General features: G+C 45.1%; 1 protein-coding gene across 1 annotated transcript; it reads right to left on the reverse strand.

Moving 5' to 3' along the window:
- Positions 1–555: 555 nt before the first annotated feature.
- LOC120820710 (ankyrin repeat domain-containing protein 1) lies at positions 556–5,467 on the reverse strand. Its single transcript, XM_040178787.2, has 9 exons — positions 5,184–5,467; positions 4,118–4,294; positions 3,623–3,751; positions 3,009–3,116; positions 2,783–2,881; positions 2,590–2,688; positions 2,395–2,493; positions 2,181–2,279; positions 556–2,064 (listed from the first exon to the last, which is right to left on the reverse strand). The coding sequence occupies exons 1-9, from the start codon at positions 5,208–5,210 to the stop codon at positions 1,987–1,989; spliced, it is 915 nt and encodes a 304-aa protein (XP_040034721.2). The 5' UTR covers positions 5,211–5,467; the 3' UTR covers positions 556–1,986.
- Positions 5,468–13,205: the final 7,738 nt, after the last annotated feature.

Raw genomic sequence — 13,205 nt, forward strand, 5'->3', positions numbered from 1 at the left:
TACGCTCTCCTTAAAATCACTTGAACATGTTTACGGTTTTCATATTTAGAAAAAAAAAAAAAATCCTTCTCCAATTTCAACCTGTGCGTTTGTGGTGTGAGAGATTAATTACATGTATTGTTAATGTGTAATGCATGAGATATACCTTTCACATATGGTAACATTCAATAACAATGAAGCTCAAAACAAGAGACATGTATTTAAGGGGGTCTGGGAAAAATAAAAACCTCTTCCCATATATACCTACTTGTATTAATGTCATTTTGACATATCATTTTTAAAGGGCACATAAATGATTCATTCCTAAAAAATTGGCATAAAAGTAACTGTGCTCTTCTTTTTAGTATTTCATTCAAATGGATTGGTTTTTTTTGTCAGTTGGGATACATTTATTTTGGCTTGTTCAATCAAACTCGAGCAGAGATTTGGTACTTAAATAAATAGTTGAAATCACCAATATGAGAAAAAGAGGGCAATTATTCACTCAACTCCCTCAATCATTTCTCTTTGTCTGTCTCTCTCTCTCTCTCTCTCTCTGAATCAAAGAAGCTTAAATTGAAAATAGATTTTATTCAAACATCCATAAACACGAGGCAAATTGCACGTACGTCTTTGACCATAAAACATGATTCGTAAAGACTTCTTTCCCCATAAACACTTGTCAAACATCCTCTGAACCAACATTGACTTTTTAGCTTAGTCCCTCCCGCACTGTGTGTGTGTGTGTGTGTGTGTGTGTGTGTGTGTGTGTGTGTGTGTGTGTGTGTGTGTGTGTGATGTCAGCTGTGGCCAGTTGAGGCCTGCGTGTCCCTGAGGTGACCTTTGATAAGGTGACGCTCAAATTAAAACACCTTTAAAAGAAACTGGCAAAAGGGTTTGTCGGAAGGTCGTCTGGACTGAACGTCCAGACAAAACGTGAGGAGCGCAGATAACAATTTGAAGCTCTTTTTCACAATGAGGGTTTTTTTTAAATTTGAAAGGGAGAAAAAAAAGTAACTAAACTTACTTCAAGCCACGATTAAGATGAGTCAAAATACTTGTGTGTAGGTCAAGCGTTTCTTTTACTTGCTGCTCATTTCAAAAAACGCAGTAAAGGTATTTGGTAAAACTGCTGATCACACACATTAACAATTAATCAATAGTAAGTGGAGAGGTTATCCCATCCTGATCCAAAAACCTTCTTCATCGTGTCTCAACTCTCAATCTTAAAATTCATAAAACCAAAGAACTTTTAAAGAACTTGGTTAAAGTCTTCTGAATGTTTAAGTGTAACACGCACAACCTGCCAGCAAGGTGAGGCTCAGTTCCTCCCGTTGCCCTTTAAACAATTTACACCGAGCTGGAGCCATTTTGTACAAATAAAGGACTTTCTTACACTTGGTTCAATCCACAAACTGTTCCTATAGAACTGTGAGGGAAATGTGAACCAGAGAAAAACACACACTACGTTCCAGTTTGAGCAAATGAAAATCAATTAAATAATTAAATCTAACCATAAACATGAACGAAACCCTCAAACACTCGGTTCACCCCTACAGTGACTTGCTTATTATGTCTATGGTAAAAACACTTTAGGTTAATTGATTACAATGATCATGAATCAATAAATACATGATTTCTCGATGCACTTCAACCCAGTTTAAATTAAACATTAAGAAAAGAAGAAAAAAAAACATCTCCCTGTTGTCGGCCGAGACATTGTCCAGCAATATTTGGCAAACAGTTCATCTATCTCTGCTATTTATCACATTATAAACAACCTGATTAGATTTCACATTGTTGATCAAAGGCTCCTTCAGGGCTCTGCTGCCCACGTGGCCGTAAGATGCTCAAACATGTAGTGTGAGAAATGGAACTCGGCCATTAACATTCAAAATGCTGGAACCGGGTGAGAAAGACACGCGTGCCTCTTGAACAATAAATGGATCAGTAAAGATCTTCTGGGTCTCACGTTGATTCCCTGCCGTCGGCGGAATGCGTTGGATTCTACTGGCTGAAGTTACACAGGAGGCTCTTGGCGCCGTTCTGCCACGAATTCAGTGTCTCCAGTGGAGTTTTTCCATCCTGCGCAGGAGAAACAAACACGCCGGTCATCCAAAGGTCGCCCCTCGCAGACAAGTGAGGCCGCAGTGGTCTCTCATTAAGCACACAGAGAGGATGCCGAGCCGCTCTGAACTTACACAGTTCTTGCTTTTCAGGCTGGCCCCGTACATCATCAGCAGCTTGATCATCTTGAACCGGTTTATCCTCACAGCGTCGTGCATGGGCGTGTCTCCGTCCTGCAGGGGGGGGGATAACAGAGCACTCAGCATCACTTTGAGCGCTCGGGGGCCGCGTGAGGGGCGTGAGGGGCGCGAGGAGCGCGGGGATCCCTGCGCCGCGTCTGGTGCTCACCCTGTCCTTGGCGTTGACGTCGGCGCCGCAGTGAATGAGGTGCTCGGCGCACTCGCAGTGTCCCGTCCGCACGGCGACGTGAAGGGGAGTGCTGTGCAACTTGAGGGGGAGGAGAGAGACTCTCAGTTTTCTCAGTTCACTCCAGATGCCTTTTCTCTGCTGTGCATTGAAAAGCTTGCGTGCGTCCGTACCGACCTTGTCTCTGTCGGTGAACTTGGCTCCCTGGTCGAGGAGGAGCTGCAGGGCCGGCAGGCTGCCTCCTCTGCAGGCCCAGTGGACCGCTGTGGCCTCCAGCTGAGACACACACACACACACACACACACAGAGCCGTTAGACTGACGCCGTGTGTCGCGTGAGCTGCAGATGAGCGCTTTTTAATCCCCCTCACCTTGTCTTTTTTCCCGATGGAAGCTCCGGCTTCCAGGAGTCTTTTCATGACCTCCACGTGTCCTTTGAATGAGGCTTTGTGCAGAGCTGTTCTCTGGAACTGGACATTGAATGGATTAAAGTCTGTTTAAAGTCAAGTGTATTTAACTGATGATTAAATGCTTGGCTGAAAAGAGCTTGATGCATTCAATGCTTAAAAAAAGAAATTAGCATGTTTCAACACTCACGTGGTCGGCTGCGTTGGGGTTCCCTCCATCGGTCAGGTACTTCTCCACCACGGGCAGTTTGTTCTCCGTGGTTGCCGTCAGAAACAGCTGATCATCCACAGTCTCTGGCTAGAAAATACAAAAGAAAACACATTCAATTCAATTCATTTTATTTTGTGTGGCCCAAAATTGCAAATGAGAAATTTGCCTCAGAGGGCTTTACAGTCTGAACACACACGACATCCACCAAAGGTGAAGGGACAGTTTTCTCATTTCAAACCTCAGTGTGAAGCTTCTGACGTACAATTCAATTTCTTTCATCTTTTTTTATCACATTAGATGGCTTTTATCCAAAGCGACATTGGAAGAGCAAGAAAGGGCAATTTCATCAAATAAGCCATTTTACAATTCGCTATAGATTAGAGCCATTGTAAGTACAATTTAAGTGCTACAATTTGTTAGTCGTGTCTTTAGTTTGCGGTGGAAGATGTGAAGGCTCTCTGCGGTCCTGATGTCTTCAGAGAGCTCGTTCCACCATTTCGGAGCAAAGCGTCGTGATCTTGTCGAGTGTTCTGCTCTCAGTGAAAGTAGAAGTCAGAGAAAATAACACCTGCACTCCATCAATGTAGTCTCACCACGCTCTCCGGCTGCGGCTGCTGTTTCTTATGGACGGGCGCCTTCCTCTCCCTTCTCCTCTTCCTCAGCTGCAGGATGTTGAACAGGTCGTCCACCGTCTCCAACTTCAGCCGGCCGCTTTTATCCGTCTGACGGGGCGGAGACGTGACGCAGAGCACTTTAAATACAAACTACTCACATGTACATGTTCTGATCAACTTCAAACGCAAAGACCAAAATCCTAAAGGTTTAGAACGTTACACTCCTGCAACTGACTGCCACTGCCTGCAGGTGGCAGCGTAGACCAAGAGATCGATGAGGTGTGTGGTCCTGGCCATTATTTATCTTTCCTCCAGACCAGTGCTACTGCTCACTCAGTAATGCATCAATACTATGGATTCAATGGTAAAACGTAGTCCAGTCCTTATATTTTGTTCTTTGGGTCCATTTTGCTGATACTTGTTGTATTGGAGTAACCATGTCAAACAGTCGGTACAGAGGGCGCGTGTTCTTACGTGGAGATCTGCCACACTGACGTGTTCCTGCTCGCTGCCGCTGTCGGCCTCCTCTGAAAGACCTGCGTCCACCTCGTGGGACCGCCGGTCATCCCGCTTCTCTAGATTGACAGCCGCCTCGTACACGCCGCCTTGGAAGTCGTCTGTCTCTTTGCCCTCTGACCTCTTACCGGACACCTGAGGGCGAGAAGAGATGGAGATGTTGTACACGCCGAGCCAACTGATTTCTGTTGTTTTAATACTTTTTTTCCTATTGAAAGTTCAATGAATTTGCATTTTGAGAAGGGAAAGAAAACACAACTTTAAGATTTGTTGGGGGGAAAAGGTCCCGACGGTAATTTCTGTCAATCCGTGTGTACGCGTGTCAATAAACACACATACACACAGCAACACTTCACTGTTACAACTGTGTTTGTGTTCACATGTGATTGCAATTGTCCGCTCATGTAATTTTTTGAACTACTTTTGTTTGTTTTCGTGTTCTCTTTAACATTTAGTCATCAGGGATCAATCAGGGATTAACTGCAGCAACATCAGCGAGGGCTGAAGGACCTTAATGACATTCTTACCTTCATCTAAGTTGAATTGTAAATAAGCAGCCAGAAGTAGCTTTCAAAGTAAAAGGTAATAAAGCAGTTAAATGAGGTGATTTAAGAAGAGATCAATTAGGTAATTAAGGATTGCTGTATTTCCACATTAGTGCTGAAATGAGTTTCCCTAACAGAAGTAGGTTGTCTTCTTCTTGTTCTACCTCCCACCCAACGCCACGCCACATGGTACGTGGTATTAATACAAATCAACATGATGCACACTGTACATGTAAATAGCAAAACAATGAAAACAAACAGATGAGTTACTCTGAGCGTGGTCCGTTTCCATCACAGCATCACTAAACAGTATTTCAAAGCGCTCCTTTTCTTAAAAAAGACATTTGTTTTACAATTGCAAGCAGAGAAAAATTATTATTATTTTAAAATAATTCCACATATCATATCCTATCCTTTAGGGTACCGATCTGTTTTTTCTCCTTCCTCTCATATTTGCTATAAACTTAATTTACACTCACCAGTTCCTCCACGCTGTGCAGTCCCATCCCGCTCCTCGTCTCGCCGTGGTGGTTTATTAGCACTGTGGGTAACTGAAGGCCGCGTTAAGTCCCCTGGTGGTCCGCTGGGATGATCAGTGTCATCTGGTCAGTGTCTCTCCGGGTGTCTCCTCTGCCTGCGGTCGGAGCCTCGGCCTCTTATATAGATCCGTCACACCTCGGCACAAAAAAATAAAAGAGGGGCCCCTGTCACTCAAGCCGACCCCGCTACTGTCCTCGTGTGCTCATTTGGCCCGCTCGGCTCTACCGGCAACTGCGGCCCGTCTCCACCTCCGTACCCAGTCCCTCCCACCACCGGCTCTGCCCAGTATGGGCTGCTGGTGGGGGACAGCGTCTCCGTCCCCATGCAGAGACAAGCGGTACGAGGGGTCACTCTGCCTCACATTCGTGGGCTCTGAGACGATGAGGAGAACAACATGAGCGACCAGCAGGCGTTTAGGCGTATGTATGGTAAAATACACTCGTAGGAGGAAATTACACGCGTTATGGTTATTGTCCTCTTGAAGTGAACCTTTTTGGGTGTTTTCTATTAAGCTCAGAGTGATTCATCTTCCCAAACATAGAGCGTCCTCCGCGGTGTCTCGTCACGCCCGGCATGTGCTCACAGAAATGCAGTGATGTCACTGCGAGGAGATAAATAGTCACCCTTCCTGAAACATCCTCCCACTTCACTGTGGCCTGTCACAGCTCGAGGTCAGAGGTCGGCGGGCCGCCGGGGAGAGTTTGATTGACAGGTGGCAAGGGGCTGACGTCGCGTCAGATGCTTTTTGTTGCTGCCGTTAAATGCGCTGGAAATGTGACATCGCACATCTCGCAGTGATGACGGCTGACGGGCAGCGGCGGTCACACGCCGCGTGACCTCACCGTCCACCAATCAGGTGCCAGAGAATGATGATGCATAAAAAAACTACTTTTCACATTTTTGCTAAAACTATTTAAAAGAAAGCAACCCTCCGAAAGGGTTTTTCCAACAGACACGGGCAATAAAACAAAGTTAATTTTACAAAAATCTTATCAAAAAGAATCGTGGCCTCTCCAGAATATCGGGTATAACGGAAATAAATAAGCTTAAGAACAAGGCGGTTCCTTCAGAACTAGGCCACCACTCAGCCCTGTTGTCCACTTCAGACAGTGAAGTCATAGCTGAGAGCTATTCTTAAAACGGACCGTGTGACGGAAATAGGTGGTGAAGGGGGAAACTCTCGTGGACGGATGGAGACCTTGAAAGTTGTTGCACAATACTTTCACATCTCCCTGTGTTGTGCACTCGAGCAGGAAGGACACGGTGCAGCTGTGACACATTTAGAGGAATTAATGGTGAGCAGGAATACAGGAATCACCGCTGTCAGTTTGTTCATTGAGAAAGAGATAGTTGAGGTATACAGGCGAGCAGTTTCTGAGGCAATAGTCCCTGTGTGTGCTACTTTAGTTCACCAAGGTCAACATCTTGTAGTGAATTAAAACAATACGATGACCTCAAGAAGAGAACGGCCCCTCAGGGGGAGAACACGTGAAGCCTTTTGTGTCTCTCGAGTGGACTTTGCGATGTCCAATACGCCTCGAGCGATGTCACTGTTGGTTTGAGTCGAAAATCTAAGGCAGAAATATCTGGAGGTTTGGATTTAGAGAGACGTGAGCAAACCAAACCTCTGACAGCTGCTCACATCTGCTGCCACAGGCTCCAGGCTGCACTCAAATAAAACACCCCAATCTGTGACACAACTATCGCCAGTCAAGCTGCATTGTGGGTAATATAGGTGCACGTTATTGGGTAAGGAATGGGTGCAATAAAGAGTGTGATATCTGTGATTCGCCTGCATGGATTTTAAGACTTTTGGTTTTAATATTGTAAAGGTCAACAGGGGCTTGAGGCAGGAAGACGTCTACCAAATCTATAATATTAACTGTTTGTTGCCTAAAGCTAAAGGCGCCAATCCAATATTTACCCAGAAGCAAATTCTAGCTGTTTGTTGCCACTGAAAGTAATCCACATACCAAGTACATTTCTTTCAAATGTACTTGGTAAAAGAAATAAGTGGAATACAAGTGTCACGTCTAAGCGACAAGTTGCATTACGACTGTGTTACTTTCTCTCCACTGGTAATAAATCTTAAAATCAGAACCTGTAACTTGACATTTTATTGAAAAATGTGAGGACGGAGCCGAACCGAGGTGCCACCCTTTCAACAGGGTGACGGACCGTCGTTGCGTGTGGCAGAGATAACAAATAAGGTGTAATCTTTTCAGAGTCAGTCACACAAAAACAGCACTTTTAACATCCAGCACAGGGGATGTTTTACACACGAGGCCTCGTGTTCTGCAGCAGCCACTTAACCAACCTTTGCTGTACTTTCATTACACTCGTGGCGCCTGATGTTGCAATTGTACAAAATAATTGGATGCGCAGCAGATTGGAAACACGCTGTGACCGATTTTCAAACTTGTTCCCGTATCTGACAAAAGAGACAAAAAAAAATGTGTTAATCTGAAGAACGTTGTGAAAATTACTGTATTGGATCACAGTAGTTCTGAAGTGCGGAGATCCTTTCTACCTACAACCACAGAAAACTAATTGCACTCAGCTTCAACCCGATAGTTTTAAAAACATGTTAGACGTTAAACAGCATGCATGTGTGATTCAAACTTTGTATTTATTAAGGCCTGTTCCCTACGAGCATGAGCACCCTGACTCTAAAGTCATCTACTCGCGTGATCAGCAATACCTTTTGATTCAGCTATTTCAGTGCCGTCATGGAGTCTGTGACTCGCTTGCTGACAGCTTTCACATCACGGTCACGAACAGAAATATCACGTTGCATTCGCTCGGCACCAACAGAGAGCCCAAATAAAGAAAGGTGCACATCGGCAAAATAAAGTACCGTGGGCCTATTTCAGTGGCCAGTCCTTCTTGGACACGCACACCTAATAACCGTCCCTCTTGTTTGTCAGATGGCTAAAGGAGAGTGTAAAGGCATCATCTTAAAACTGCATGTGTGTGTGTGTGTGTGTGTGTGTGTGAGTGTGTGTGAGTTCCTTTTGCTCAGCGACTTGTCCGACATTTGGCTCTAAACCACGAGAGATGCCTCAAAGGCTTCTGTAATTATAAATAGTCGACATGCAGAATTCCTTCTCTGGAAATAAATCAAGTTTATTATTAGCCGAATAAATCCTCCTCCCACCCGACATCCCGAATTGAAGAGGCACTGTGTCCCCCCCCCCCCCCCCCCCCGTGCAGCACCTCGCAAACTGTTTATGAGTGTGTCATCAAATGAAGATAATCCTTCACTCAGAGAGACGATCCGTCCGGCCGTAACTCACGAGGCTGTTTGCTTTCCGAGGAGCGGCCGCGGGCTCAGCAGCCCTCAGCTCAGGCCCCAGCCGCCCCCCCCAGACCGCCCTCCATCCGTCTGCCTGGGGGAGCTGTGACTGACAGCGCTGAAATTCAAAGGTGATTTGTCACGCCGCTGCAGACATGACAGGGGAAACGAGATGAGATTAAAAGAAACTTCTGTTGGTAGAAAGGTAGTGCTTGGTCTTCATGTAAGGTGCTTTGTGTACTCGTGGAATATAACCCTGTAACCCTTTAATTTATGATTAATGCGTGTTGTCCCTTAACTCATAACTACAATGCAACAAATGATTTGATAATCAATGTTCACAACATTCACACCTTTATATCGGTCGACACCTCAACCTGGACGACTCAAACTTATTGAATATGAATAAATACTAAATGCATATTCATTATTGTCTAAGGCTTGATTTGGCTTTTTACTAACTTGTTTTAATTGGATTCAATTAGTGAACTATTGAATTAGAACGGGTGGTGAAGCTTTGGTGGGGGGAGGAAAACGGGGCACAGATCCTGGTGGTTATGAAGGGAGTGACAGCAGACGAGAGGATGACATGTGATTGGTTTTCAGGAAGCTGGTGCAGAATCTGGTTGGTTGATATAAAAGTCCACGTCAACGATGAGCTGATATAACAAAGCCAGTAAACACTCCCGAGAACTCGAGTCTTCGTTACTTCTGACTCACATTAAAGACCTCGGCGTGATTCAGTGCCCGTCGGCTCCTTCAACTCCGTTGCTGACGCATGTTTTACCGGCTGGTCGTGCAGAGGTGTGAAAGTACATCTCCCTTTGTTTCATTCTTCACACAGCAAACGGCCGAGTGCAACATCATGATCGAGGAGTGACTGCAACGTTATTCCCATTCAAACGCTCTGGTATGATGAGACTTTCTTATCTGCCGACAACAACGGCCTTGATTTCCCTCTTTTTTTAATGCCACGCACCCCACAAACGAACTTGTTCTGTGAGCTCTGGTAGAGTTTAAGCATTTAAAATGCTCCCGGACGGGCTGGGATCGCTCCGCTGCTGCTCAATGTCGACGTGTCCTTGGACGGGACGTGTTTGACTGTGACTGAGGGGCCGGTGGTGAATGATGCCGTGAAGTGTTTAAAGCGCTTTGAGAAAAGCACTGGTTAACATTAACACATCAGCGCTCATAGAGGTTGACTCACTGCTGGAGGGTGAATGTGAATGTGTGTGTGTGTGTACATGTGATCATCCTCATAAAAGTGGGGGGAAAGGTCAAGTGCAACAAACCAGCACCTGCTGTAACCACACACACACATGCTGCCACACAATACCCTACACGAGTTATTTCCGTCGGACACGTCTGATTGTAAACAATCCATAACCCGCCTCTAATCTCCCTCACGCCTCAAACAAAGTTCCACCCAACACGCAGCGGATGAACACATGGACGTCCAGCTGTGGAGGGAAATACATCAGATGATCTCTGGGAGAAAAGTCTTTATGTGAATCCCTTTGCAGCACACGCAGAAAGCTGCGTGGACCAGAAGATGTCCGGTCTATAATATAAATTAGAGAGTAATAAAGAAGAATGTCTACAGGGCACAGCCCTCCCACACAGTACACGCTGTGTTAAGCTTGTCTTTATTTTTAAACATAATGAGGACTGTGGACTCCTCCAATCTACATTTGGGGACACGAGGATTGTTTTAAGATAGATGTGACAGAATGTGAAGCTCTCCTTTAAAAACTTGTCTTAGTTGTGTCTGTGTCCATGTGCATGAGTTTGGCTGTGTGAGTGTGTGTTTTCACTGAGTGCCAACTGCTCGCCAGGAACAGGTGGAAGCGGCGCAGCAAACGCGGCGCCGGAAGGCCGCGAGGTGCAGAAAGGCTCGCCACCGGCGAACGGGAGCTCCAGGGGGATCAGTGCGGATCGCCGGGTTCAAGGTTAAAGACGGGGAGGGAGGGTGGGCCGAGCTAATGGGCGGATTAATAATGTAATACGCTGCCAGGGCGTCATGTGACACGCCTCTGCAGCGCCGTCAGCGCCAGACCATCGGAGGAATAACACAAACACAAACTTTGGTTTGTTTACACTGGTTTGTGATCATCTGTTTTTCCGCAAAACAATTCAAACTTTTAAAAAGTCACAAAAAACTCCAAGGAGCACCTTTGATTTGATCCGAAAGCCTCCCGAGACGATTTTCATTGTGACGGAGTGAGCCGACTCCTCCTGGAAAGGTTTATTCTTATTTCACTACTCTGATGAAACAGTTTGATGTGATGCATGAAGTTGACATTAGGCGCCATAAACCACCTGTGTGATCATGTAAGAATGTGGCTGCAAAACCAGTTTTGTTTGTTCTAGTAGTGAACAAAGGTGTGTTTCCAGTTCGATGTGTGACGTATGAACAAGATTCAACCGTGTCGTCTTCTCCTCAAAAGTGACCGAGGGAAAGCGTGGAGGACAACGTTCTGGGAGCAGAGCTTCAGTGCTGAAGGAACCCGTCGCACCCTGAAAATAATCCCAGTATATTTTATAAACTGGGACTCAGCTGCTGTCCAGCTGCCGCTGGCTTCATTCGAAGGGTCGGGCCTTCATTCGACAACACGACTCAAAGCTGGGTTTAAATAAGCTTCGAACCAAATGAACACAATACACATACATTTACGTGGCAAAATGACTATGAGGGTTTAAATAATGAGTCAATCCAAGTGCAATAATGATGAGTCAGTCAGGCAGTCGCTCACCTGCTAAAGGACAGAAAGTAAAGATGGATGGTGGATGAAGAGATGGGGATTAAAGACATGGAAAAGAAAAACAATTATTTTCAAATTAGAGGTTTAGATTTTGAAAGATGAGGAAAATAATGGAGAAGATGCAGCGGGACAGAAGGACGAAAGAGGAAACGGTAGCAGGGAGCATGAGAAGAAAGAGACGGGGGCCAAATGGGCTGAAAGAGAAGAATGAGGAAACCGAGTTCATCCGAATGGAGAGGAATGAAAAGAAAGATGATCCCGGTTCCTGTACAGTGATGATATGGAGCAGCAATGGCTGCCGGGCAAAGACACTCCAGACGAGAGAGATGAGGAGGACCGATTCTTCTTCACTATGTACTCGTTTACATTCCCCCCGAGGAAGGTTGGCACGTACCAATACGTCCATACTTTCTTCAATCAGCCATCAGCCTCCCTTTGTTCATCATCTGGTCTTTTGGCAACATGTCTCGCAGGGATGTCAGCGTGGGTCCATTGGACACTTAGATGTGTAATATTTGACAATGTACATACATTTAGCTTCTGTATCCATGTAGACTAGCGTGCCCGTTGCACAATAACGTGTGACTGGGTGAGATTTAAATAAACAGATAAAAATAACTGGTGAAACTGTTGCCATGTTATAAAGCATCCAGAGTAGACAGCTGAGTCTCTGCCACACACACACACACACACACATTCTATCTGTCTTGTGGAATCGTCTCTTTTTCTTTGCAGCTGTCTTCTGGTGATATCCAGCTACTGTATCTGTGTCCCGTCACGTTCGTTGTCGTCCTCCGTCTGTCCCACTTCCTCTTTGTGTTTTTTTCTTCTCTTTTCAACAGTTCCGCCCTCGATTCTTTCACCACGTTTCAGCTTTTCCGTCTGGTTCCACTTCTCGTTATCGTAGACGTACAGTATAACATTTCCCTGCTGTCACTTTCCCTTTGATTGTCTCTCGGTTCCCTTTCTCTTGTATGTCGCTATGTCTTACTATGTGTATTTTCCCTGAGAACCGTCTCCTGTCTTGTTCTCTCAGTTGTAACCTCTTGTCTCTCCTAATTCGGACGGACATGAGCTTCGCTACTAATCCTACGAATTGGCACTAATTTGTGTAATGAGAGCACCAAGAACCAAGAACAGCGAAACATTACATCATTGGTATTAAACCAATATATTTTAAACATTTAATTATTGCCACTTTTGCCATAATTATTCTCCATGGACAGTGTCACAATGTCCCAGATTAACAACCATTGTTTTTGTTATTTTACTTTCAGTTGCCCGTCTGTTATTATGAGAAAGCTTTCGTGTTACCACTTAATAATAATAATAATAATACATTTAATTTGTAATGCACTTTATATTTAAGAAAATCCCAAAGTGCTACATGATAAAACAGGTAAGTGCTAATGACTTATGCTTTATTATATTCCTATTTTAACCTATATTCCTATTGTGTGCCAGATCCCTTATGGTTGCTATGGTTTCCCTGTGTTCCCGTGTCCCTGTCCGTGTCCCTGTCTCTGTGCTTGGGTGGTCATCATACTCACCTGTCTGTAATTGGCTCACCTGTCCCTCATCAGCTCTTCGTCCTGCACTGCAGACCTTTTCATTGCTGGGACGATAAAAGCTTTGGTCGAAGTCCAAGCAACTGGAAACCTGTAAGGCAGAGAAGGCGCATTCAGAATGTTCTGTTATTAAGTTGGAAAGGGGTACCCGTGCAGACCGGGCCCCTTCATCCCCAAAACAAACACTCTTACTTTAGAGCCTCTGTCTGTGTGGCTTGTGGCAATGGAAGCGTTGCATCAACAGTTACCATTCATAACTTCAAAAATGCCGCACTATTCATCGGGGACGACTCGCGAGTCACTCTCTTTGGTGAAAAGTCGTTATTTCCCATTTAG

Source organism: Gasterosteus aculeatus, chromosome 6 (assembly GCF_964276395.1).
Source record: "Gasterosteus aculeatus chromosome 6, fGasAcu3.hap1.1, whole genome shotgun sequence".
Lineage (NCBI taxonomy): Eukaryota > Metazoa > Chordata > Actinopteri > Perciformes > Gasterosteidae > Gasterosteus > Gasterosteus aculeatus.

Coding starts and splice junctions, on each gene's coding strand:
- LOC120820710 (XM_040178787.2), bottom strand. CDS start 5,210: ATGGGACTGCACAGCGTGGAGGAACTG. Junction 3,752..4,117: donor TCAGTGTGGCAGATCTCCAC/GTAAGAACACGC, acceptor CCGCCCCGTCAG/ACGGATAAAAGCGGCCGGCT. Junction 2,494..2,589: donor AGTTCACCGACAGAGACAAG/GTCGGTACGGAC, acceptor CTCCCCCTCAAG/TTGCACAGCACTCCCCTTCA.